Source organism: Apteryx mantelli, chromosome 6, assembly GCF_036417845.1.
Source record: "Apteryx mantelli isolate bAptMan1 chromosome 6, bAptMan1.hap1, whole genome shotgun sequence".
Classification (NCBI taxonomy): Eukaryota; Metazoa; Chordata; class Aves; order Apterygiformes; family Apterygidae; genus Apteryx; species Apteryx mantelli.
This window is the reverse complement of record NC_089983.1, coordinates 19,468,509-19,492,461: the sequence shown is the minus strand read 5'-3', so window position 1 is coordinate 19,492,461 and position 23,953 is coordinate 19,468,509. Positions and strand designations below refer to the sequence as shown.

General features: G+C 34.6%; 2 protein-coding genes across 5 annotated transcripts in view; one reads left to right on the top strand and one right to left on the bottom strand.

Moving 5' to 3' along the window:
• The window catches only part of ANKAR (ankyrin and armadillo repeat containing), a 23,201-nt gene extending 6,929 nt beyond the window's left edge, over positions 1-16,272 (top strand). The window contains 14 exon segments of the mRNA XM_013952295.2: positions 1,007-1,111; positions 2,457-2,701; positions 2,840-3,008; positions 4,010-4,251; positions 4,441-4,594; positions 4,685-4,846; positions 5,533-5,639; positions 7,502-7,624; positions 8,725-8,885; positions 9,509-9,624; positions 10,313-10,449; positions 11,809-12,005; positions 15,564-15,610; positions 16,088-16,272. Coding sequence (XP_013807749.2) covers positions 1,007-1,111; positions 2,457-2,701; positions 2,840-3,008; positions 4,010-4,251; positions 4,441-4,594; positions 4,685-4,846; positions 5,533-5,639; positions 7,502-7,624; positions 8,725-8,885; positions 9,509-9,624; positions 10,313-10,449; positions 11,809-12,005; positions 15,564-15,610; positions 16,088-16,272 — 2,150 coding nt within the window.
• OSGEPL1 (O-sialoglycoprotein endopeptidase like 1) lies at positions 15,932-23,953 on the bottom strand. Of its 4 annotated transcripts, none has more exons than XM_013952296.2 (8): positions 23,466-23,953; positions 22,578-22,827; positions 21,501-21,888; positions 20,379-20,583; positions 20,148-20,296; positions 19,080-19,210; positions 18,873-18,944; positions 15,932-17,897 (listed from the first exon to the last, which is right to left on the bottom strand). In XM_013952296.2, the coding sequence occupies exons 2-8, from the start codon at positions 22,787-22,789 to the stop codon at positions 17,819-17,821; spliced, it is 1,236 nt and encodes a 411-aa protein (XP_013807750.2). In that variant the 5' UTR covers positions 22,790-22,827; positions 23,466-23,953; the 3' UTR covers positions 15,932-17,818. The 4 variants fall into 4 exon arrangements, 2 of the variants coding, with proteins under 2 accessions (XP_013807750.2, XP_013807751.2); XM_013952297.2 differs by having other exon boundaries at positions 17,809-18,125; XR_001293997.2 differs by lacking the exons at positions 15,932-17,897; positions 19,080-19,210 and adding an exon at positions 19,626-19,776 and having other exon boundaries at positions 18,872-18,944.

Below are 23,953 nucleotides of genomic sequence, written 5' to 3'. Positions count from 1 at the left end.
TTCAAGACTGCTGTCCACTAAAGTACTGTTTATTTTTCCATTCTCAGGCATTTCTTTATTCTACAATGTTGAGGCTGTGATATGCTAACATTTAAGAATGTTTTTGAATTTTTATATGCGATTAATCTCATGCAGTGCAATAAAGCTATTCAAGTGACTGTTATATGCTTTCAGGATCAATATCTTCTAGTATTAATCAAAGATGTATCTGTAAGATAAGACAACTTGACAATGGAAAAGGTGTTGTCTTGGAGAAATGCGTGCTCTTTTTGGAAGAATGTTCCACATAATTGTGATCCTTTTGGCTTAACTGTAGTTTTAAACAGAACAAAGGATTTCATTATCTGCAAAGCTGTCACCCAAAATGGCACAAGTATACTTACTGTTGTTTCTAGCTTCTCTTTCTTGTGAAGAGGGCCTTGCAAAGGATAGATAGGCTATTATGTGTTATTCTTACTGCATTAAATGCTGAAAGATACAGACTATGAAAAGAGAGCTTGATTAAAGGTAAGAGCTAATATCTCTACATTGCTCCTACTGTTGCCAGAATAACATCTGAGCATTCTTCAGAGTTCGTGGTGCAGTCAGGAAAATTTTTCACAGGCCTTGCATAAGAATGACTTTTTTTTTTGCCTCTGAGAGGAGGATTTTTCCTCCAGTGACAAGCATACATGAACGCTTGAATATTAATTTCTGTCATAGCATGTCTGCCATTTTTTAAAAACAGTGTGTTATAAATTTTTAGTCTTAAAAATTGAGCTTCAGGAAAGGAAATTCTTTTTGGCCTACCAACAACAGAAATATACCTGGCATGAAAACTTGTTTAAGTTCATGGGAATTTTACTATTGATTTCATGAAATAGGAATTTGTGACTGAAATGGAATATCATTGTGGTGAAATACACTACATTGTTTTAAGGGTCTAGCAATCTTTACCTTTCCTATTCAAATGTATAATTGTTTTGTGGATCATTTTATGTGTAAAATGTGTTTAAATTCTGAATAGGAATGTTAAACTGTGAAGATACTACAAGGAGAGAAATGGCTATTAGGTCCTTGGAAGTACTTTGTTTAGCAAAAGATTACTACTGGAAGTGCATTTTGGATGCAGGTAATACAGTACATCAAATGTACTTGATATTTTACTTGAACATTACCATGTGATAAGGCATAAAATTAATTATGCTGTCATCTGTGGCTAGCAACAAAGCTACTGCAGAAACAAAGTTTTCATAAAGTGCTAAATGCAGCAAAACAGCAATAACTTCAGTTTTATTCAGAACAGAGATTAAAATGGCTGCTTGATGTATGTGTAATATGGATCACAAAGGTTAAATAACTACTTATCTTGGGGAATAATTTTCTTTCTGGTATCATAAAACAGAGTAAGTAAAAAGATTAAGCTCCAGCATATTAAATCTAAAGCTGTATAAAGACTAGATAAAAATATTTTGAAGAACAATGTGTAAAAGGTAAAAAGCTAATAATAATTTTAAAACTAAACTTGTCAGAAGCCGGAGAGTCAATGGGTTAGTACAGAATCAAGATGTTAACAGGTACAGCCAAGGCTTTTGCAGAAAGACTGAATGTCAGAACTATTTTTATAAAGGACAAGCATGAGAAACTGTCTGTGTGTCAGCTGTCAGTATGGAGCATCAATGAAATTATCCTGCAGCAAGTTTAAAAGCAACAAAGTTGAATGCTTTTTCAGGCATATTGTGGATTGTAAGTATTGTAAAAACTAAAAGTGTTAGAGATTAGTCTCTTTCCCATTCTCTTTTCTAAACATCAGCTACAAACTGGAGATAAAATGCTGGGCTAGACTGATCTTTGGTCTGATATGGTCTAACAGTTTTTATAAGTGGTAGTCTTATAAAGCTAGAGTAATTAGATGTGTGCAGAAGTGTACCTTCCTGAGGAATTTTGAAACCAGAGGTAGTTAGATGTCTTTAGGTTGGATAACATTTGAGCCATGCTTTTAGGCTAGCAATTTGGGATATATAGTCGTGATCGATATGTGCATCCCTTTTGTATTTGGCTGTAAGTTAGTATTCATTTGACAAAAGTAGTATACTTATCTTGAGAATCAGAAGAGTAGTATGCTTGTCTTGGCATGTTTCAAAATCTTGTATATATAATAAGAACAGGACTCAGGCTAACTCAGAGGCTTTTTTCATTACATTCTATAGTTGTGCACATGCTATAGCAAAATCATAGCTTTCAGATTTTTTTCCAGGAGAAGTTGCACATTTTTTTTATAAATATATTCAGATTTCTGATTAAGTTTTACATTATATTTATATTTCAAGAGGTTAAATTTTAAAGGTAAGATATTTTCTACCTGTCTGTTTCTCTTATTTATCTGATATTCTGAATGTCAATTGAAAATAAATACTGTTTTGGATTTTATTGTCATAATGACTGAAAGTAATTGATGTGTCTTTTGTTTTTTGCAGGCACTATATCCCCTATAATAAATTTGTTAAAAAGCCAGGATATCAAGCTTGCATGCATAGCTTCAGGTGTTCTTAGTAATATTTCAACTCATGATGCCATTTCCAAAGCTTTTGCAGAAGCTGGGGGCATTTCTGTATTGGTTGATTTATTGGGCTGTGGTGAACCTGAATTGCAGTCTCGCTGTGTTGTTATCTTATATGACATTGCTCATTTGGACAATTATCAGAATGTCATTGCTGAGCTGGTAAGCCAGAATCCAGAATTATTAATTAAGCTTAACTGATAAAGCTGCTGTCAGCCTGCCCTCACACACACACATACTATCAGGTCTTTCTCTGGGTAGTTTCATATAACAGACATACTCTCTTTTTTTCTACTTTAGGGTGGAATCCCATCTTTGGTAAATCTTTTGGAAAGTAAAATGGATGATTTGTTGGTAAATGTAATAAATTGTATCTGAGTGTTATGTGTTCAGAACAAAAGTAATCAAGAGGAAGTGAAGGAACATGAGAGTATTCCATTACTTATTCAGTTTCTAACTTCATATTCAGGTAAAAATTAATCTATATAGACTCCTTTTTTGTGTGTGTGTCATATTCTTGTTGTAAACATTTGAAAAGCATAAGCTTTTATTATTGATTGCAATGTGGCTGTTATTTGTTTGCTCATGGGATCTGAGAGAAAGCTACCAAAGTTAATTGAAAGAAATTAGATCAGTTCCTTATCGAATATGGATTTTTCTTTTCTTTCACATCAGACTAGTTTAAGCAGCATACTTGTATGTAAGGTACATGTAAATGCTTTAATGTCTTGTATAAGATGATTCACAAACTAAATTTTAATACACAAACATCGAAGGAAATATATAATGAATTAAGTGGAGAGAGAACTCTTCCCCCCGGCCTCCCTCTCAGCTGCAGCCCACATAGCTCGATCACTTATTTTGGGGGGTTTTGGTTGATATTATTGTGTGGAGTTGCCTGTCAGGTAAATCAGCGTTGTTTTTCTTATATTGGTTTTGAATGATTGTCTAACATACAGTGTATAAGTACAAGCATCAGATGTACAACATGTTGGTAACAGTTATGTGTGAATGAAATTTTAAGAGTAAAAACTTTATGTGCAAGTAGCATAAAAGTATCATCTTTAATTCCACACTTGATCAAAAAAACATTTTCATCTTGCATGAAATCAAGATAAAATCACCATTTAAAGCAAAGCATTTATAACTACAATAAAATTTGTTTTGGTACATGAATGCAGATACTGTAAAATTTTAGAGCATCTGATAGTCCTCAGTGATGACATTTGGACTTGAAAGCCATTCAGAATACATAGGGATCAGATACATTGAACAGGAATCTGGGCAAAATAACTAAATATTTTGTTGATTTTTGTTTATCTGTATTAGTTCACTTAAAAACTGTCAATGCTAACATCTATTTGAAACAGAATCTGTTTAGTTTAGATTACATGAGTTTCTATATGTAAAAATGATAGATGGTTGCACTGGTTCTTACCTCTAACTGATAAATACTTATTGCATTTAAAGGTGTACTACAGGCTGTATCTTCTGCAGCTATTGCAGAACTTGCTCGAGGGAATAAAAAAATGCAGGATGCCATTGCAAATGCAGAGGCAATTGATCCTCTAGTTGAACTCCTAAAAAGAAGGAATGTCAATGTACAAATAGAAGGTGCTATGGCTATAGAGGCACTGTGTGAAAACAACACTCATGTGCAGAAGGCATTCCTGGAGAAATTGGTAACAAAGGATCTGTTGAAGCTCTTAAAGGCAAGAATTTCTCTTGTGTTTATTGGATTGTTTGACATCAATTTGTTCAGGAGAAAAGAGTGTAGAAAATGCAGCTACCTTGAAGTTTTGGAAAACTTTTAATTTCATGGAGTAGATAGTTGAGGCTTTTAATATGCACATCTTAAAATACTGCTATATATAAAAAGCTTTTTTATTATCATTATGCAGGCATTTCACTTGAAAGTTAAGGAACAGGGTGCAACAGCTTTGTGGGCGTTGGCAGGAAAAAAACTGAAGCAGCAAAAGTTTGTGGCAGAGCAGATTGGATATAACTTAATTACTGATATGCTTTTATCACCATCTGATAAAATGCAGCACGTTGGTAAGATACTTCTTTGTGCAAGTTTGTAAGAATACTGGACAGTTTATTAAAAAGAACTTCAATAAAATTTTCAAATTTTTTTGTTGGAAGGAGGAGAAGCAGTTGTTGCTCTTTGCAAAGAGAGCAGACATCATCAAAATCAAATATGTGAAGGGAATGGAATCAGCCCTTTAGCTTGGTTGTTGAGAAATGTAAAAATAGCAGAGGGGACACTCCTGAATGTCATCAGAGCCCTGGGGACCATATGCATTGGTTTGTAGAATCTATTGAATTTGTTTGTTTGAAGCAAAAGATTCTGAATAGAAAAATGGACTAAATAGAAGTTGTATCAATTAACAGATTGTATTTTCTTTTGTACAGTATGTAGCAGAACCATTATGTGTCACTGAATATATGATGCCATAAATGACACTCTTGTTTTATCCACTTATGATAAATTTCGGAACCTGTGATGTGTCCATGAAAAGCTATCTGCCCAACATTATTGAGGTGTAAATGTGACTACCTTATCACATTTAGACACCATATTGTTTTTGTTCTCACCAGTCTCTAATGCTGCTTTTTGTCAGCTGATATACAGCAGTAAATCACCGTGACTTCCTAATGCGTTTGATGTCTTTTGCCTGTATGTTTAAAGGCGTACATTCATTAGTTATGCTTTTTAACAGTCTAGTTATGCTTTTTAATAGTCTGGGCTTTAAAATTCTTCAAGAGTAAAGATGATAGTTCAGGTATACTTAGATAGTTTGCTTCTACTATATATTGTATACGTGTGTGTTTTGCATATTATTTGTCAATATGTATACACTAATGTATGCATACTAATATATACATACACATACACCCATCTGCAAATTCCACTGCCCTTGTTTCTTCCCCTCACCACACGCACAAATTCCTTATATAAGAGAAATATTTTGTTATGTGAACTCTTACAGGTGTGGCTCATACAAACAATCCTGTCAGCCAGAAAAGCATATTGAAGGAACAGGCCTTACCAATCCTAGTGCATATGCTGAAACATCACAGTTCACTTCAGATAAAAGTGTGGAGTAAGAAATTTCATGCATATGTGTATGTGTGTACATGTATGTGTTTGTCTTCCTTGCCTGGTAGAGCAACAATAGGGGCATAAAAATACTTCTTGTCTTTTCTGCAGTGTAGTCAGAAGTGAGACAGAAAGGAAGAATGTAAAACACCTTAAAAAATCAGCTACTAAGAAGTTATCTGTAAAGCCGTTTTATAGTCAGTCTTGATTTTACAGATGGTTGCTGTAAACAATGACCAGTTTTATTTTTAATTGTATGGAGGATTGAATTGTAGGAGGAGCTGAAGAATACGTACATATGTATGTATTCTTCTGTAAACAGAAAATAATGTAAAACTTCAGAGATTTGGTGGAATGATTCTCTTATTTGAATGGTTCTCCTGAGCATGTTAGGTACATGTTATTTGTTGTTTGTGGTGGTGGGTTTTTTTTTCCCCGAAATAGTTGCTCATGAATGTGATATTACTCTGTAGTAACTCATAACCTAGTTCTTTAAAGAGTTATGTAGGGAATAATAGATAACAGATATGTTAAACTTACCTTTCACTCACATTAAGCAAATGGGACCAAATCTGGCTGCTAACATGATCCTGTGAGATCACATGAATACTCTCCTTCTAGGAGGTTAGAGTAAATACAGTAAGTTCGTAGTTTAAGCATATTCCTTAGCATTACCTCATTTAGAATTTTGGAATGTGCGTAGTTTGTGGTGTGGATTTTTTTAAGATTGTCAAAGCTCTGATAAGGAAAAGGTTTAAAACTTTTGAATCTGATAACGTACAGAAGCGTAGTCTTCTGTAGGTGGGTCTGTTATTGATATCTTCAAGAGAGTTACAAGAAAGTATATTTTAATCCTAATGCACAGATAAGATTTATTAAATCACAGAATAAAAAGCTAGTTAAGCAGGCATCTCTACAGAGTAATGAGGGCAGTATTACATTTATCTGTTTTTTAATTATATATTAAAAATATATAGATATTATGTATAATATATTTATATATTTATATATATATTTATATATATATATACACACACCGGATAATCCTTGTAGTGTGTGTGTGTGTATCTGTTCTCATACTACATGGCACAAAGAGGTTGATTTGAGGTTAGGAACATAGCCATTAATTTACCAAATCGTAGCAGAAATCCGTGTTCTCTGACATCCTAGAACAGTAAGTAGTCACAGATTCTTTGGAAGAAGATGCAAAAAGCCTATTAGTGGGCATTTAAGTAGTTATCTGACCATTGGAGAAATCTTTTTCTGATTCCTCCAGGTCACTGAAATGAAAAGAGATTTTAGTATTTTCAAACATGTATTTTATAAATCCTATGTTCTGTAACTGGATCTTTTCATTACCTGGATAAATAGCTAATACTTTAAAACTTGCTAAATCCTTGGCCTCTCTGATATTGTAGTTATGAATTCAATGTGTGAATTATAAGTTATGTAAATGTATTTTTTTTATCTAAAGTTGTTGCCTATTGCCTCTCAGTTACATTAATTGTCCTTGTTACAAGGATAGATTGCTAGGCTTACCATTTTTCTATCTTCTATTATTTTCAATGTGTCTATCATACCCCCTTCTTTAACTTCACCTTCTCCTCCCAAAATATGGTTAAAATTTTGTGCGACAGAGTAAATTACAGCTTCATATTTTTCATTTCCTGTATTTTTTCAAATGTGTGAAGTCTTACTTTTTCCTGTGATAGAAGTAGTAATGATTTGTTCCAATATGACAACTCTCATATTTGGAAGTGTGCACACTTTGGTAATAGAAAAGATAAATTGTTTATTCCCTGTAAAGTGTCTTTAATTATTTTGTTGTGCAGAGTAACTGCCTCTTTCATAATGTTTAGGCTGAAGTTGCATATTCCTTGGCTTGTATTGTTTTAAGAAACAGTAAGTTACAGAAGGTGTTACAAGAGGAAGAAGGTTTTGTTTATTCTGATGTTCTTGAACTTCTTCACGCACCGAATAAGGTATGTTTTTTTCTATAAAATAACAATATCAATTTAGGAGCAAGAATTTGCCTTTCATAATGTCACAGCAAGTTTAATATGCACAAAGTTTACTATACAATAGCTCCTTGTATTTTCTGTATGAATTTTTTTCATGTTAGCCGTAATCAAAACTGTCTCATCTTTAACCGGACTATTATTTTCTGATAATGAAATTATTCATTTATATTTGGACATGTTTTGAGGTAAAAACTATACAATAGTCTGGTATGTTTTCAGAAGATTTAAAGACATAAATACTGTTACAGTCTAAGCACACACTACATTTAAGGCAACTAGACCTTAAGTTCCGGAAGATAAACCCCACATTTCCAGAACAGGTTTTACAGAAAGGCATTTCCTTTAAAGATATTTCTGTTGCAAGATTCCTGATGAGCTGACTGCCCACAGAGTCCCTTCAACCAGCCCACCTGTAGGGGAATTAAAATGCTGGACGTGATCATTGTAGCTATTAATGGCATCATCCAGTATCGTAGCATGCAGTGTCAGGAGCTGGACAGGCACGCACATGTCTGGTGTAATCTTAGCACAGAGGAAAAAACAAACCAAGAGCTGCCATTCGTCAAAGCTTTCTGCTGCACAACATTAGCTATTTTATCTTTTTTTTTTTTTTTCTTTCTCTCTTGCCCCTTTGTCCCTGTTGCAATGAAGAAGTCTTAGTGGACGTTATCAAAGCCTTCCTTGGAGGTAAAAGTAAAATATCCTTTGGTAGGATGAATTGTTTTTCTTATAAATATTACAGATTTTATTTTAGGTTTACTTGTTTTACTACTTAGTTTTGCTGTATTTTATTTGCTGTTTTTTTGCTTTAAGTAATAAAGGTTCCTTGATGTTAAGTGTTCATACTTTATTATTTTTCAATCTCTGAAGACTTTGGTCTGGAATACATTTATAGAAATCCCTAAAAATAAGGTAAGTGGAGTGGCAAGAAGAGATGTATGTTTGATAGAGTGCAGGGATAGTAACTATTCTAGCATACCTAAAAAAGCCACAAACAGTCTGGGGAGAGGCTGATAGTATGAAAATACGAATTTATGTGGTTTTCTGACTTTTATTTTAAGGATATTTGTTTACGAGCAGCATATGCTCTAGCCCTTTTTGCATACAATAACTGTGTCCAACAACTCCAGATCCTGGAGAGTGGAGCAATTACAATATCTGTATTTGAACCTTTTCTGCAGTCAGAAATTGAAACAGATAAAGCATGGGCAGCATTTCAGGTATGAGATTAGGGAGTATTCTCAAAGCACTGGCTTTAGATATTTGAAACTAGAAAAAAATTTCTGCATAATGTTATGTTCATATATATAGTTTATAGAAGCTTAGGTGCCTTTGTGTAATCACATATGATGGTATAGTAATATTTATAAGTTTTTCTTTTTGAGTGTCTGTAATGAACTATTTAAAGAACATTTTGTACTTTTTTCATGCTTATTACACCATGTTGACTTATTCTGTACCCTTCATTCATCTGGAAAATTAGATTTTTGCCTTAAAGCATGCAGCATTCTTTCTGTGTTTTAATTAATTTAGCGTTAAATAAAATGTATTATATTATAATTCTTCCAATAAAGTAGTATGATATGAAGTAAGCAAAAAACAGTATTACTTGAGGACATTAGATATTAGCTAGCTAAAACCTGATGTACTGTATTGTTTGTCTTGCACTCTTACATCCATAGAGAAACCAGTTATCTTTTTCACAGTTGGTATTGCTTATGAGTGTATCACATTGCTTGTGATGTTTAAATTTAGAGCAACATGTATAATTTTTTTTCCAATAATAAAGAGAAGGATAAGGAAATATGAGGCTTACCTAAATCAAGTTGTCTTTTGATTTCAAACTGTTGTGTTAGCCAGAGTTATAGTGGATGTTGATCAGGTTACTTTATCTGCTAGAGGTGTTACTACGTTAGTTGAACTGCTAACTTCTGAGAACACAGCTGCTCTTATTCTTACAGGTAGGAAATAGAGAAAATGAACAGCGTATTTTTATAGTAGCAAAAGTTAAGCGTATGCATTTCCAAAAAGGACTATTTTTCCTCTAGGATAATGTAGTAAATGATATGATAATTGAACATGTGCAATGTTAGATGCAAAGTCAGGAGATTACAACATGCCCAAGTTACTTGCATGAGAAGTTTAAAAAAAAATAAAAAAATAAGTAACCCCTTATCTGATGGCAAAGTACCATTAACATCTTGTACTGTAACATAAAGTGTAACCAGCCTCTGTATAGCTGCTACTCCACCTCCTGGGGAAATGTGGAGAAATGAATACCTAATTCATCTTAAAAAAACCTTTAATGGGGGGTGGGGGGAAGGTTTTGTCTTAGCAATGAAAAATAAAACTGAGTAAGGATTTCAACAGCTTGTCAAAAGATTGGCGATTAGAGGAAAAAAAGTATTGATAGCTATAGAATGATTTTTTTTCTTCCCAAGGCAGATTTCTTAGAGAAATATAATATTTTACATTAAAAAATCACTGAGAGTTTGCATAGAAATAATGGTGGCAAGTTTGTTGATATTACAACCAGTTAACAGTTTCTGTAGTTGTTTCAGAAAGAGTATTGATGTATATCATTAAGACTATGAAGAAGATAGAATATGCTTACAGTTCGTTTGTACACTTGTCATGTCTCATTTCCAGGGAAGTTACTGGCCAGCTTGGCTCATACAAGGGCAGGAATTCCAGAAGCCATTACTACATTAGGAACTATCCAGCATCTTTGTTATCATCTGTACTCAGATGATGAAGAGATAAAATGCTAGAAAAGTAGCATTTGTGTTGTGTGTTTCTGTTTATTTTTGCTCTGTGTTAAATTCAACTTGTACAGCTGGCTGACAGTACAGCTCATGCTAACAGGAGTATTTTGGAAAAACCTCAAGAAATAGGATAATTAAATGGCAATCAATGGTTTCTTATCTTCATTGAAATCAGGGATTTCAGAAGAGGGCAGTCTTTCAGCTAAATGTTTCAGTATATGTCAGCTACCCATCAGATTCAGCCCGTGAAGACTCCTGTTGACTTGAAAGTAGTGCTTTGGAACAACAGTGATACTGAATTACCAATTATAGTAAAGATTTACCATTTTCAATTTTAGCTAGTATAGTAGGTATGTTTTCTTTTTCACTTTTCTTGGTCTCTGTAGACTGTAGAACATACTTTCCATATGTTCTATGGATTTTAAGTCTGTCAGCACTTTATTTGTGCATCTTTCCCTGAATTTTCGCTTAGTCTGTTATTCAATAATCAAAAGTTAGTCTTGTTATCTTTGTAAAACTTAAGCAGATATAGTCCACCTTTTTATCTAAGTTTACAAATTCCATATGGAGGCAGGATTTAGTTTTCTGTTTTGTTTAAATGGGTCGTGTATTGGGAGAAGCACCCAGCCTTTGCAAAAGACCATAACATATTTACTACTGTAATCAAAGCTTTAGTTTTTGCTGTCCAATCAAAACAGCAGTGGTAATAGCAGATAATCTCCAGTACTATGTGGTTCAACATTAATTCAGTGAAGAATTGATTAATTACCAACAGTGCTTCTTACAACACTTGTAGGTTGACTGTATGACTAGTGATGACTGTGTGACTATGATTATATGACTAGCCTGGGGTGTCTTAGGAAACTAGCATAAGGTATTTAGTTATCTTCTATTACATGTCTCTCTTGGAAAATTCTGTATGTTATAAAGTTGTATATGGAGATAGTGAAGTAATAATGTTAATAATTGACCAAACAGTGACTTGAAAAATTTGACTACTGAAGAGCCTCATTTGTCATCACATGTGTCACACAAATCAAAATTGTATACTTTTTCCCATCTCTCTATGAATATTCGTTGCTTTCAGATACATGTGAGTACAGGAGCTTCACTCTTTCTTTCAGTAAAGTAGGTTGCAGATCTCCCATTACTTGGCCCAAAGTAGAGCAGCTTTTCAGTTATAGAACCAAATTTATGTTCATTTAACAGGAATGTTTTTCACTTTTTCATTCACACCATTGTTTTTTTGACCCATTTTGGAATTCTGTTGGGTGATTGGAGAGCTGCTTCTATGCACTTGCTTTATTTTGACAAAATGGTCTCTTTATTTACTAAAAAGAATATCCTTTGACCTAAGGGTGAGAATTGTTTTTCTTCTAGGTTTGTATGGCCTCTGCCACTGCACTGGGATACTTAACATTTAACCAGACTGCGTACCGCCATCTATTAGTAGAGTGCAGGAATAAACCAAAGCAGTTTAGCTGTCTAATGAATAACCTCAGCAGAGATGCACAAATAGACCAGAATTTTGTAAATGAGTTCCAGTGAGAAAGACGAGTGGGACTGCCTTCTCTAAGGTACTCTCTACTGTACTTTTACAGGTGTATGTTTTACTAAATTTAAAATAATGTATTATAAAAACCCTAAAACTATTTTTTAATTATTTTAAGGGCGCATTAAGGAGATTGTTGTGGAAGAAATGTTTTCATATATGCCCACAGACAAAGTAGTGATACATGCAATATGATCTTTGTAAATGCAAGTACTTTTTTGATGTAGCCAACTTATATTTGTAAATATACAGATGTATCTGTAGCCATATATAAAACCAACTTTATGAAAATGTTTCTTAAACACTAAATACTTCCTTTATGTTCTTCATCCCTTCTTAAAAGGGTGATATATGTTGTCATAACTAGTCATATGAGGTCATCTGGATTTTCTAATCTCAAAATGTTAGCATATTATTTTAATTTTGAATTTTCTAGAAAATCTGATCAATGGGACAAAGTTTGAAGTAATAATCTAATTAATCCTGGTGGGATTCTTGGTGTTAGCCAAACAGAGGTTGCATATTTCAGGAAGTGTACTTAATTGAATTTCTATATTACTAATATGACATCTTCAATCTTAGAGTTCTTTGGGGACTCACAGCTAGGAAATATAGTCTGATTTTTTTTAATAAATATCTGGTTTAGCATAAGCCATGTATTTTGCATGAACTGAGAAGAAGGAATTATTCTGTATGGATAGCGTTTGTATTTCACCATGCTAGTCAAAACATGTTAGTGTTTCCTTGTACCATATTTATTGATGGCGGTTCATTTGGTGCCATTGCTCCATGGAAGTTGGAGGTTGTTGCTTGTTCAAAAAAACCCTGCTCTATATCTAATTTGTCTGTTCTATTTATCTGTAACATTTAAAAATACACTCATTCAGTACTCAGAACTATTGAGAAAAATTTAGGATGAATCGATTGTAGTAGTCCATGGATGTGCTAGTCAGTGTGAAAAAAGCATTTAAAAATAAGATTAGTGTCATAGCAAAGGAAAATGTTAAGAATCTAATTTCTAAACAGTGAAATTAATTTGTTAATGATATTATAATAACACAAAACTTAAACTTAATCAAAGATACAGCCCACATTGTACTAAGAATAAACAAGAAAGGTATAGAATGCCTCCCAGAGCAAATTGTTCTGTAAAACAGTCCAGTGTAAGGTGCAATAGGAAAATCGGCACAGTCAAATTTAGTTGACCAATTTGTCAGTCCATATTATCGTTCTAAACAAACTAACACCATGCAGAGGAAGCTGCCATTAAAAAGCAAAAAAAGGAACAAAAGAGTCTTTGATCTTAAAGCATAACTTTAACGGTTGTAACATGAGTATGTATCAGGACTTCCCGAGAATTTTTACAGTCTCTCTCATTTTGTAGTTCAGAGTCTTCATGAGCTAGAGATGGTGTCTTTCTGTTTAATAACATTCAGTAGATTTTTTTCATCTTCCATTAGCTTATTCTGTCCTTTTTTTTTTTTTTTTGAAGCTGTCAGCAACAGCTCCACAAATTTCTTCAATTTCCAGCATTCCTAAACTTCCTATTGTTTGTTTTCAACCTGCTATCTATTCATTTCAACTGATTCTTTCTTCTTGTATTGGAACAGACTGCGAACAATCATGCTGCTCCATTTTTAGAGGCTGAGAGGGCTCTAATTTAATAATTTCCCTCATTTCTGTTGAATATGGGGATTACTTTCAACTACAGGTATTAGTATTATTCAGCAATTCACTCCAATGCTAATAAATTCTACTATTGAACCAAGTGCCAGCAGTTCCAAGAAACGTAGTAATTACCTATTCCCTCTTGAAGAATGATCTGATTCATCTATGTTAGTGATAAAAGATCTTTTGTAGTTAAACAAAACTTGATAGAAGTATTTTTTGCCTTCATTATGTGTTCAAGGGGAATTTTTTTTTGACTACTTGGGATTTTTATATTCTAAAGTAATTTTACTTTAATCATTCTGTTATGATAGCATCTCCACTTCCTTGTGACAGTTTTGTAAAAAGAACCATGTTTGGGAAGACTGTAAGGCATCGAAGTATCATTTTTGCCTGCGTAAAGTTCCAAACACTTAATCAGGATGAGATAAATCTAATAGTGATCTGCTAACCATATCTTTTGTTGAATTACACAAGAAAATTTTTGTGGCCTGATAGAATCAAGCTTTTGTAAGGCTTGGGACATACTAGAACCAATCTAGATCCAGTGCATGAGGCTGTGTCCCTGATGGGAAATCTGCAACGGGTTTTGTCTCTCTTTCTTGTATGACAGAACACAGCTGTCTAGGGATTCCCTCTTCCTCAGTGTGCAGAAAGTTTGGAAGCAGGGACAGACTTTTTCTGCAGCTAGACTGACTTGTTGATCCGGAGAAGGGTATGACCAGCGCTAAGATCTGGGATAACTGAGACCAGATCAGGTATCATACAGAAAGAGAAAGGGTTTTGCTCACTGTTGGTTTCACAAAGTCCAGTCTGATCTGTGGTGAAATCAGTGAGCAGGGTGTATAAACGTGCTGCACTGGGCCTAGGCAATGTGATAGTTGACTCTATTAAAAGATAACTTACTGAGAGGATAAACTACTTTAAGATAAATTACTCAAACACTTTGAAAATAGTGCATTTTACTGTGAATTCTGCTGTAACTTTTCTTTAAGGTGTGCAGAGATTCCTTTTTTTCTTTTTAATAAAACTTTAAGATTTTAAAGATGTGTGCAGGTGTATGGGTGAATGGTTAAAAAAAGGGGGATTTTTCAGAAGTGCTGTGCTCCCCTTAATAGAAGTTGTTTTTCACCAACTGTTGCAGTTTTCACAGGAGTGTAGTATAAAATATGTAACTGCAAGTTCTGAATAGTCTTATTACTTGTAAATGATAAAAGTTCAGCTGTAATTAAAATCTTTTTTCAAAATTGGAAAAACTTGACAACAAAAAGGTATGATGCCAGCATCATTTCGTTTTGTACACTTAAGTTGTTCAATCGTACATAGTTATTTATCAGAAATTCTTCATATTTTTGCCAACTGAGTATTGAATACACAGCTTAAACACAAATATTGAGAGAAATGCTTTCCTATTGTATTACTTCTCCCTCATCTTTTGAATTACATATAGACCCTGTTTAGCTCCCAGTGAAGTCAATGAAATCTGCCATTTGACTTCAGTAGTTCAGACAAGATTTTAGTATCTTGCAATACCAGAAATGCTCCGGGAATAAGATTCTGCTTAATACCAGTAAATATGTAGGAACGAGTTCCTCTTAGAAGTAATGGCCAGGGGCTATGGTCAATGGTCAGGCAAGCAAGGGTTGCACTGGATAACCTTCATCTACCTAGAACCTGCCCCCAAATGCCAACTATTCTTAGTAGTTATGTAGATAAAAACTTACCTTAAAACAAAACAGGCAAGTTTACATTTTTAAACTGTGAAAAATCTGACTGAGTTTCCTAATAAGTAAGTGTATAAGGAAAGCTGAAACAAAAAAAAAAGGCTGAAGGGCTCCTTTTCATTAGTACAAGAATGTGTTGAGTACTTTAAAATAAACCACTCATTTTGAAGATGTCGCTCTTCCATTTGCAGTTTGATGATAAACGGAGGACCACCTGCAGTTCCAACTTACTCTAGAGGTATGTTATTTCTCAGCTCACTTTGAATAGCGGAGTCAGGTAAGCAGTTTACTGGTGCATCCCCAAAGTAAGGATCTGCAAAGCAACTCCAGAATCGGTTTGTATTTTCTATGGCCATGAGATATGTATTAGTCATAAACTATTAATACTTTTTTGTCCCTGCACAGCAAACCAGTACCAGTTTGTACTAAATACAGTTTCCTACTGGAGAAACTAAGCGGAAAAATTTAACCACTGTATTAAAAAAAGCAAGCCATTTTCCTAATTTTGCTAAACAATGAAGATGATGGGTAAATTCAAAAAGGTCACAAAAGTCATCAGTGCAGATGTAAAATACTTTATTTGGGTCATACATAACTTTAGTTTGAGGTCTTTTTTTTAGAAGTCTCAAACCTATAGCTTATGTTGTTCAGAACACAGTTGCAATATATTACATATGATATAAATTCTAACAAAATAATTTACTATATTTTTCAGAGAGGTTGTGGAGTTGTAGAGGAAGACATCCCCGGACTAAATGTCAACCCAAGGATTCACTACTTTTAATATCTACCCCTGCTCACTTAAGGGGAAAACTCAGGAGAGCAAATATGTTCCATAGACAAACTTCTAGAATATATTCATTTACATATGCAGTTTCGTCAGACATCACAAAAGTTTAAAGACCAAGAATTGTTAATGTCAGTAAGATTTAAGCACTGCACCAGGAGAAAAGTTTAAGTCCTGTGTCAACGATGGAGTTGAAAAGCACTTAATGTAATTATGCAATGTTCTGTTACTTTGTATTTACAAAGTTTCTTATGTCAGTTATTTCACAAACATGTTTTGTGAAATCTCAGTTCTTGAGACTGTGTTAGATGAAGGAAGACCATCTATGAATACTTTAAAAAGAGCTACAGTGCTAAAGAATAAATGCATTAAAAATTTAAAAACTGTGAAGTAATCATTCAAAGAGGACTTAGCAGGTTTAGAGGGTTTAAGCTTCTATTTCTAATCAAGTAAGTGCACTCTATCCCTCAAAGTGGTCTCTGAAGTTTTTATATGGCAGAATTGGAAAATAACCTTTGAGAGTGTCTGAACCTATTTTACAGAGCATATGTCAACATTTACAGCCATCTTAGATCATTGGAGCTATTGTGCTTAAAAATCCCATAAAATTATACAAAAATATGCCTCCTAAAACACTATGTGACAAACTGTGAATACTGAGTATGCATTCTTCAAATACCACCTTCTGTTTAATGAGGGATCTTCACCTTTTTACAAAAAGCACTGGCAACAATAATGCACATAACTTGTTAATTTGTGTTAAATCTTGCATTAAAGTTTAAAAAAAGAAAAGAAGAAAAAACAAATCTGGTCCAAACATATGCCTCCTTTACCACAGGAGGGAAATTGATCTTTTGTCTGTAACTGTCTCAGATATCCCAATTACTTTTGCTTCTATTTAAATAGAGGTAACTTTAAATATATGCATTATGTATTAAAACATTTTGTTAATTGTCATCTAGAACTAAGAGGTGCTTAATACATATTCCAGTAAACACCAGTGCAGTGAACAGTAATGTAAAAAAGCATCTACTACTGATTGTCAAAAGGCAAGGTAAAAGTAACCCATTATTCACATCAAAACTTGCACCTTGATATCCCCACTTACACTGTTAATAGCTATACTGAGCTGTTTTTAAAAAGGAGAAAATTAAACAGCACTAGTAGCCATGTACTCCAAAATTCAAAGGTTGCATTAATGGGCTGCTTAAACCAAAAGAAGAAAAGTAGGTACTGTTGAAATTCAACTGTATTTGCACAGCCAATACATTGGGACCCTTATGAAAATCTATGATCGCTCTTGTTTACTTTCTCCAACTTTTTCATCACAGAAGGTATGATTTTATGTATAATGTGAATGATAAAAATACAAATACATGTAAACCAATGAGATATTTTGTTTAGTGTAAATTTACATTAACTAGAAAACACATTTTTAATTTTCATTTTTTATTTTGCTTTGATACCTAGAACTTACACATTTGTGGAACAGCACCTTGAAACATTTTGGTGATATTACACAGCATTTATTTCTATGACGTGATTTTCAACAACTGTAAACCAAGTATTGATACTAAATGTAACAGCATTCAAACAGTTCTTACTGAAGAATTTGTAGTTGGAATTTTATTTAGTTGCTTCTTAATTTGATGTCAACCATCAAATCTTCATTTTTAGTCTTGGCACTTTGATGGAATCTTCTTCAACTCTTTTTGAGATATCAATGCCAAGGGGAGCGCTAGAAAATAATAATACTTGTTACCTGTTTTTAACAAATGTCATTTTTACTGCAGTAAGAGGACAGCTCAGGAAACACAGCAGTGATTTCAAAGTTTTCTTTTTGGAAAGTCACTTTATTTAGATTCCAGTATTAGCTGGTAATTCATCTTGCATCTCACTGATGAATGCAAGACACACTAGCGGTTCATAGGTATGTTTTTAGTGATAATCCTAAAGGAGGTATAGCCTACAGCAAAGAAAACTTCATTAAGATTTTATTCATTAAGACATATAAAGCAAGTTTCTTTTGAAGAATAGTACTTTATCATTTTTTTCAGTGACAACTATAAAACAAAATTCTTGTCCTGAGACCTTCCACATCTATCTTACTGGCAGTGGAAAGGGAAAAACTGAAAAACTATTTCATAAGTTTAAGTCCCAGCTGGCATTTTTGAAATACTGAAAACTCAAAATACTACCTATAATTTTATTCAACCCTAAAGCCCCAGAATCTACTTAAATCCATAAAACAAGACCTATCTAAGATTACTACTGGTCTACCAAACATAGTAAATTCAATCAACATTATCAGCTGTTGTATGTCAAATATGTATTTTTATTTAAACTTGATTGGTGATTATGAATACACAGTTTGGCTCAGCCTTTAGATTTATTCTGGTAAGAGTTGCTGAGAAGCTAGGGGAAGTGTACTGCTTAACTTATTTCTATTTTTCCATATTAAAATGGTAATAGTGAAATACAAATTTTATGATGTGTGATAATTAAGATTTCTGAGCCAAAATAAAAATAAATCCCAAGCATGATGATCTGTATTTCACAACTACATAGAAAAGGAAGTGCTTGTAACTTTTAAAGCTCTTATGCAATGCAAAGACATTCCACATCAGCTTCTGCTAGTCTTTTAAGTCTATATCTCCTTCTGTTTTCATTGACTATAGTAAGAAATGGACTGTAAATGAATTTAGTCACTTACTTTGCTTCATAGCGGATGCCATCAGTACAGTGTAAAACACCAAGTCCTGCACGTAACCTTTCAATGCCATTCCTAAGCAAGAAAGCAATTATATGAAAATGCACATCATAAATTATCTGAATACATATATGTGATTCAGTCACAATAAACAAATTCTTCACTCTGATGTTAAGTTTTAAAGAACACACAAAGAAAAACAGTCCTTACCATGCAATCATAACACCATTATCAGTGCATAGTCTTGGAGGAGGACACAGAAAAGCAAAACCATTTGCATCTGCCAAAATCTGCAGACCTTTTCGGATATACTGATTACTTGCAACTCCTCCCGATACAACCTGACACCAGTTTTGAAAACAAAAAAGGCATAACTCAAAAATAAGCAAGTAAGAGGGCTTTTAAGTACAGTAGTGGACCATACTCAATTACCATCCTATTAAAAAAGGATATCAGATCAAAGTTCTGAGGACAGCAATAAATAACAAGTTTGAAGATTAAAACATATCAGAAAAGAATGAGAAGTGAGCATATTATGCTAACAACATGCTATAAATAGAACAGCTGTCAAGTACTGGGCAGCACTACATCAAATTATGTCGCCTGAGTTGTTATGGAAGGTTAGATTGGTTTGTAAGAAAATCTATTTCTAACTTAAGACAAAACTATGAAAGACTTCATTTTAAGTATTTACATGACCATTGTTTTAATTCTGTATTTTAACTGAATGTAAAATGTTATTGATATCTTCCTCACCTGTAAATTCTTTATGCAATTGCTGTTAGAAACATTATTTTTCTATTTTTGCCTCAACTGCTTTGTAGTGTGCTGTGTTCACTGAAACAAGTAGTGCGTTTCATTCCAGAAGGAGCTGTGCTGTGGTGGAAGGTGATGCTGCTAGTCCTACCTGTAATTTGCATAGCACACTAAATTTTATAAAAAAGTGCTTTGAAGTCCTTGGGAGTAAAAAGTGTGTCCATAAGAACATGCCATATATCTAAATACAATCTACATAGTTGTAAGCTTTAAATAACAAAAAATCTTAAATTTAGTATTACTTTAACAACACACCATTGTGCATAAACACTAATGCACTACTGTTTAATTCAGTAACTATACTTAAGGTACAATTAAATACTTGTTTTCATTTATTTTGAAATAGCTCTGTTGAAGGAGAAAGTACCAAAAGGCACCTGCACCTTCAAGTGATATTATACAGTCAAATATAAAATGGAACGTTCCCTTCACATACACAAGAAGAAAATAATGTATACCCACCAAAGTTGCATTTTTTGGTGATAATATGCTATGTTTTATGCAGAACAGCATGGCTCGATATGTCCGCTTGACAATATGAACAGCCACTGCGTGCTGTGCAGCAGCAGCAATATCCTTAATGCAAGAGAGCAGCTCTCCCTTCTGAAGACCTGTAAAAATGTATGACCAATGGTTTTTCCTGAGTATAGCTCATCAAGAATATAGTTTATATCTGACTTTGTTTAAAAATACCTTCTTCTTTTTCTTTCTGTATAATTACTTTATTGACAAGATTCTGAAGTCCAGAAAAAGAAAAATCACAGTTACGATAATGTTGCATGGGAACTCTGAATGTGTAATGCTGCCGGTTTCCAGTTTGAGCCAAGTGCTCTATAGCCTTCCCCCCAGCCATGCTGTGGCACTCTGGGTGTTTGCTTAAGGAGAGTCTTCTTGCTACCTGAGGAGGAAATAATAAAAAACAGACTCAGAATGAAGAGCTAAATTAATTCTTCCTGTAACTGCATCACTGTATTGAAGTTAGTGGAGTTAAATTAGATGAATAATTAAATACCACAAAATCCAACATTCCTAACATGAAAGTATGAACAGGGCAAAATAAGGGCAAGACTCTGTGGGATGGTAGTGTAGGGGATTGTTTTGCTAGCATAATTAGAAGTGCAGTTCTAGAATGACTTAGGCAAATATGAGGGTCAGCAAATTTTGCAAGAAACATAATTTGCTCAGTTTTTGTGCTGTGGGAAATAGATGTGGGCAGCCACATTGCATTATCAGGTAAATAAAAACAAAGCTGATTTCATAACAATCCTCTTTTCCTTTCCATTCCACTCACCTCCACCCCTTTTTTTAATACACACATGTTTAAAAACTCTGCTTGTGTTTGAAAATAATTGGAAGTAGCCAATTTTACAGATTACGCTCAGTGACCCAAACAACTTGGATTCTGAAAGCCAAACCAACCTTTTTAAACTACACAATAAAACTGGTAACACAAAGGTTTTAGCAGGTATTGTTTTAAATTGGACATTATGTTTTAAATATTATTGATCTTCTCAGTACTACTCATTTTTACAATGGGTACCACTGAACCTTCCAACCTTCCAATTTTGGTTGTCGAATTTGTCTATTTGTTAAAATATAATTAATAGATATAATTTACTACTGATGCTCTAAAATGCATAGATTTTTAACAGCCTCTTGCCTCCTAAATCTATGATATTTCAATACACACAAAAACCATTGACTAAAGCTCATACTGTTTTTTATTACTGTCTTCAGGCTGATGTTAATACTACTACTTTGTAGTATAATTACAGTAACAAAAAAAGTAGACTGATGTATGCATAGAAATATTACCTTGTCCAACATGTCACCTGGTGCTATATCTATTGACTGTCCAAGCAGAAGGAAATCTGAAACTCCTTGTGCTACCGCCAAAATACAGTGGCCTCCAGATAGTAAAAGAACTAAGAAAGGAAATTCCACTTGATTTGTCAGTCTAATGGTAAGTGCGTGAGCCTCCATGTGATGAATGGGTATGAAAGGCTTCTTATACTTGTTCACCAATTTTAAGCTGTATTCCAGTCCCACTCCAAGACTTAACGCAAGTCCTGGTTTTACCGTAGTTGCAATAGCAGCGAGTTCATTTACAGAAACTCCACTGATGCTAAGCGCTTCTTTTACTATTTGCTCAATATTTTCTCTGTGAAGTTGCTGTGCCACCAGAGGAATTATCCCACCTGTTCTAGTTAAAAACAAAGAATTATAATACATTTGTATTTCATAACAGATAGAATCACAGAAAAAGCAAATTTAAAACACCTCTTAACCTTGACATATCTTGCCTGTTTCCTTAGTACATTCTCAAATGCTTTGTTTAATGTAAAGGACACCTATGTAGTGAAGAAATCATCATTTTCACTGGGGGGGCAGAAAAGTACTTTACTTGCTCAAGTTTGATATATATTTCTCTTAAATGTAGCCATACATTGTAGCAAAACAATTTCTGTAACTGAATATTCAAAATCACTGACCCCTAACTGTCAGTTCAGGTATTTAGCCACCGGTGCCTATTTTCATTAATTTTCTCTTATAACATTGGAGACATTGAGTGATTATAACTAATAATAATTTGATGTTTAATTAAGCTAAAAAAAATAAAGTTAAATAACCTATCTCTTTTTGAAAAAATAAATAAACAAACACTAGAGGAAACTCCTTAAATACACAGCATTTCTTACTCTCACCCTTACTAGAAAAATGTGTTGGGGCCCAAAAGACACGTCTTTACACCCACACAATTCATATCAAGTATTTTGGAGAAGAGAACAGTTTTGTGCTGACAATGTTACAAGTAAGAATAAGATCATTAGTAAGCATATGTAACCACAGTTACAGTTACATAATAAAGCACTGAGAGCAGTACGTCCTTACTTCAAATGGACTTCCTTTTGACAGTGTAGTGCTTCTCCCAGAATATTGCCGGCATCATCCACCACAGCAGCACCAGTATCATCGCAGCTTGTTTCTATTCCCAGAACTAGTTTCGGAAGACACTGTTTTCCAGAGTGAGTAGAGCTGCTTCTTAGCCATGCAGCTTGGCCATGTTTAATTGATTTCAAAAGGCTTTTAGTAATGCTGTTCATTGTTAAAAATTTGTCTTGTAGTTACATCTAGAAAGGAACTGTACAGAGATCATCTCTTCAGAATTCAGGTTTTACAAAGGTCTTTTTATCAAGGCCAATAACCAGCAATTACTGAGGTATCAGCAATATTCATCCAGACTGTAATTTACTGAGGATTAATTTAATCCATTACTTTAAAGGTGGTTTACATACTATTCATTTGTTACATCCAGCAGCACAAGGGTGATAAAATACTCCACCTGTATTTTGCTGGCTGCTATGCTCTCCAGTCTTCTCTCACCTTCTTTCACCTAGACCACTGCTTAAGGAAGTGCCATGTCTGACCATGGAGCAGGAGACAGGCATGGGTCAAGTGCCAAGAGGGAGGACATTTCACGTCCACTTGAAACCTCTTTCTTTCTTTGAGTTTTCTTGTGCCTACTCAATTAATACTGAAGGATTTTAAAGCATGTTCTCTTTCAGATATATGAAAAGTAATGAATTTGGCAATTTTTAGGTAAAATATACCATATGTGTATTTAATTCTCTGAAAGTCAGGATTTTTAAACCTACATTGCTCTGAAGGGGTGTTTTTACTTTTACAAGTATGAACTACTACCCATGATTTATAAGACTATAGGAAAAGGAAAAGTGTTATTTTTCTTACAAGAGCTGGGAGCTAATGTCTTTGTTTTACCTTAACCATGCTCCAAAAATAGTTTCTTCGCTCCTGCTTGCTATCACGCTTCCTACTGTCCTAAGGAAGGGACACAAACCACAGAGTAAATCAGATTCACAGGAAGACGGAAACGTTAGCGAGCCTCTTATCGCAGGCAGCGCGTGGCCCGACCCCCGTTTGCTGTTAGTTTCGCCTTTAAGGAAGTCCCGCTGCTCTCGCCGTCCTCGGGCCGCGGCAAGGCGGGCGCCGACGGCAGGACGCCGGCGGCAGGACGGCTGCACGAAGGCGGGGGCAGCTCCCCCTCGCAGCTTCGCCAGCCGCCGGCGAGGGGCGGCTCGGCTCCCCCCGGTCGCTCCCCTGCCTCGTACCGGTACGTTTTTTCGCGCGGCTTTGCGCTACCCCTTCCCTTGGGGCTGAACGCGGCGGCCTCACGCAGGCCCGGCCGCGGGCCCCCCTCCCGCCGCCCGGGCCACGCTCGCGCAGGCCGCCGCCATCTCAGCGCCCCA

Coding starts and splice junctions, on each gene's coding strand:
- OSGEPL1 (XM_013952296.2), bottom strand. CDS start 22,789: ATGAACAGCATTACTAAAAGCCTTTTGAAATCAATTAAACATGGCCAA. Junction 21,889..22,577: donor CAAAAGGAAGTCCATTTGAA/GTAAGGACGTAC, acceptor GTTTTTAACTAG/AACAGGTGGGATAATTCCTC. Junction 17,898..18,872: donor GGCATCCGCTATGAAGCAAA/GTAAGTGACTAA, acceptor ATTATTTTCTAG/CGCTCCCCTTGGCATTGATA.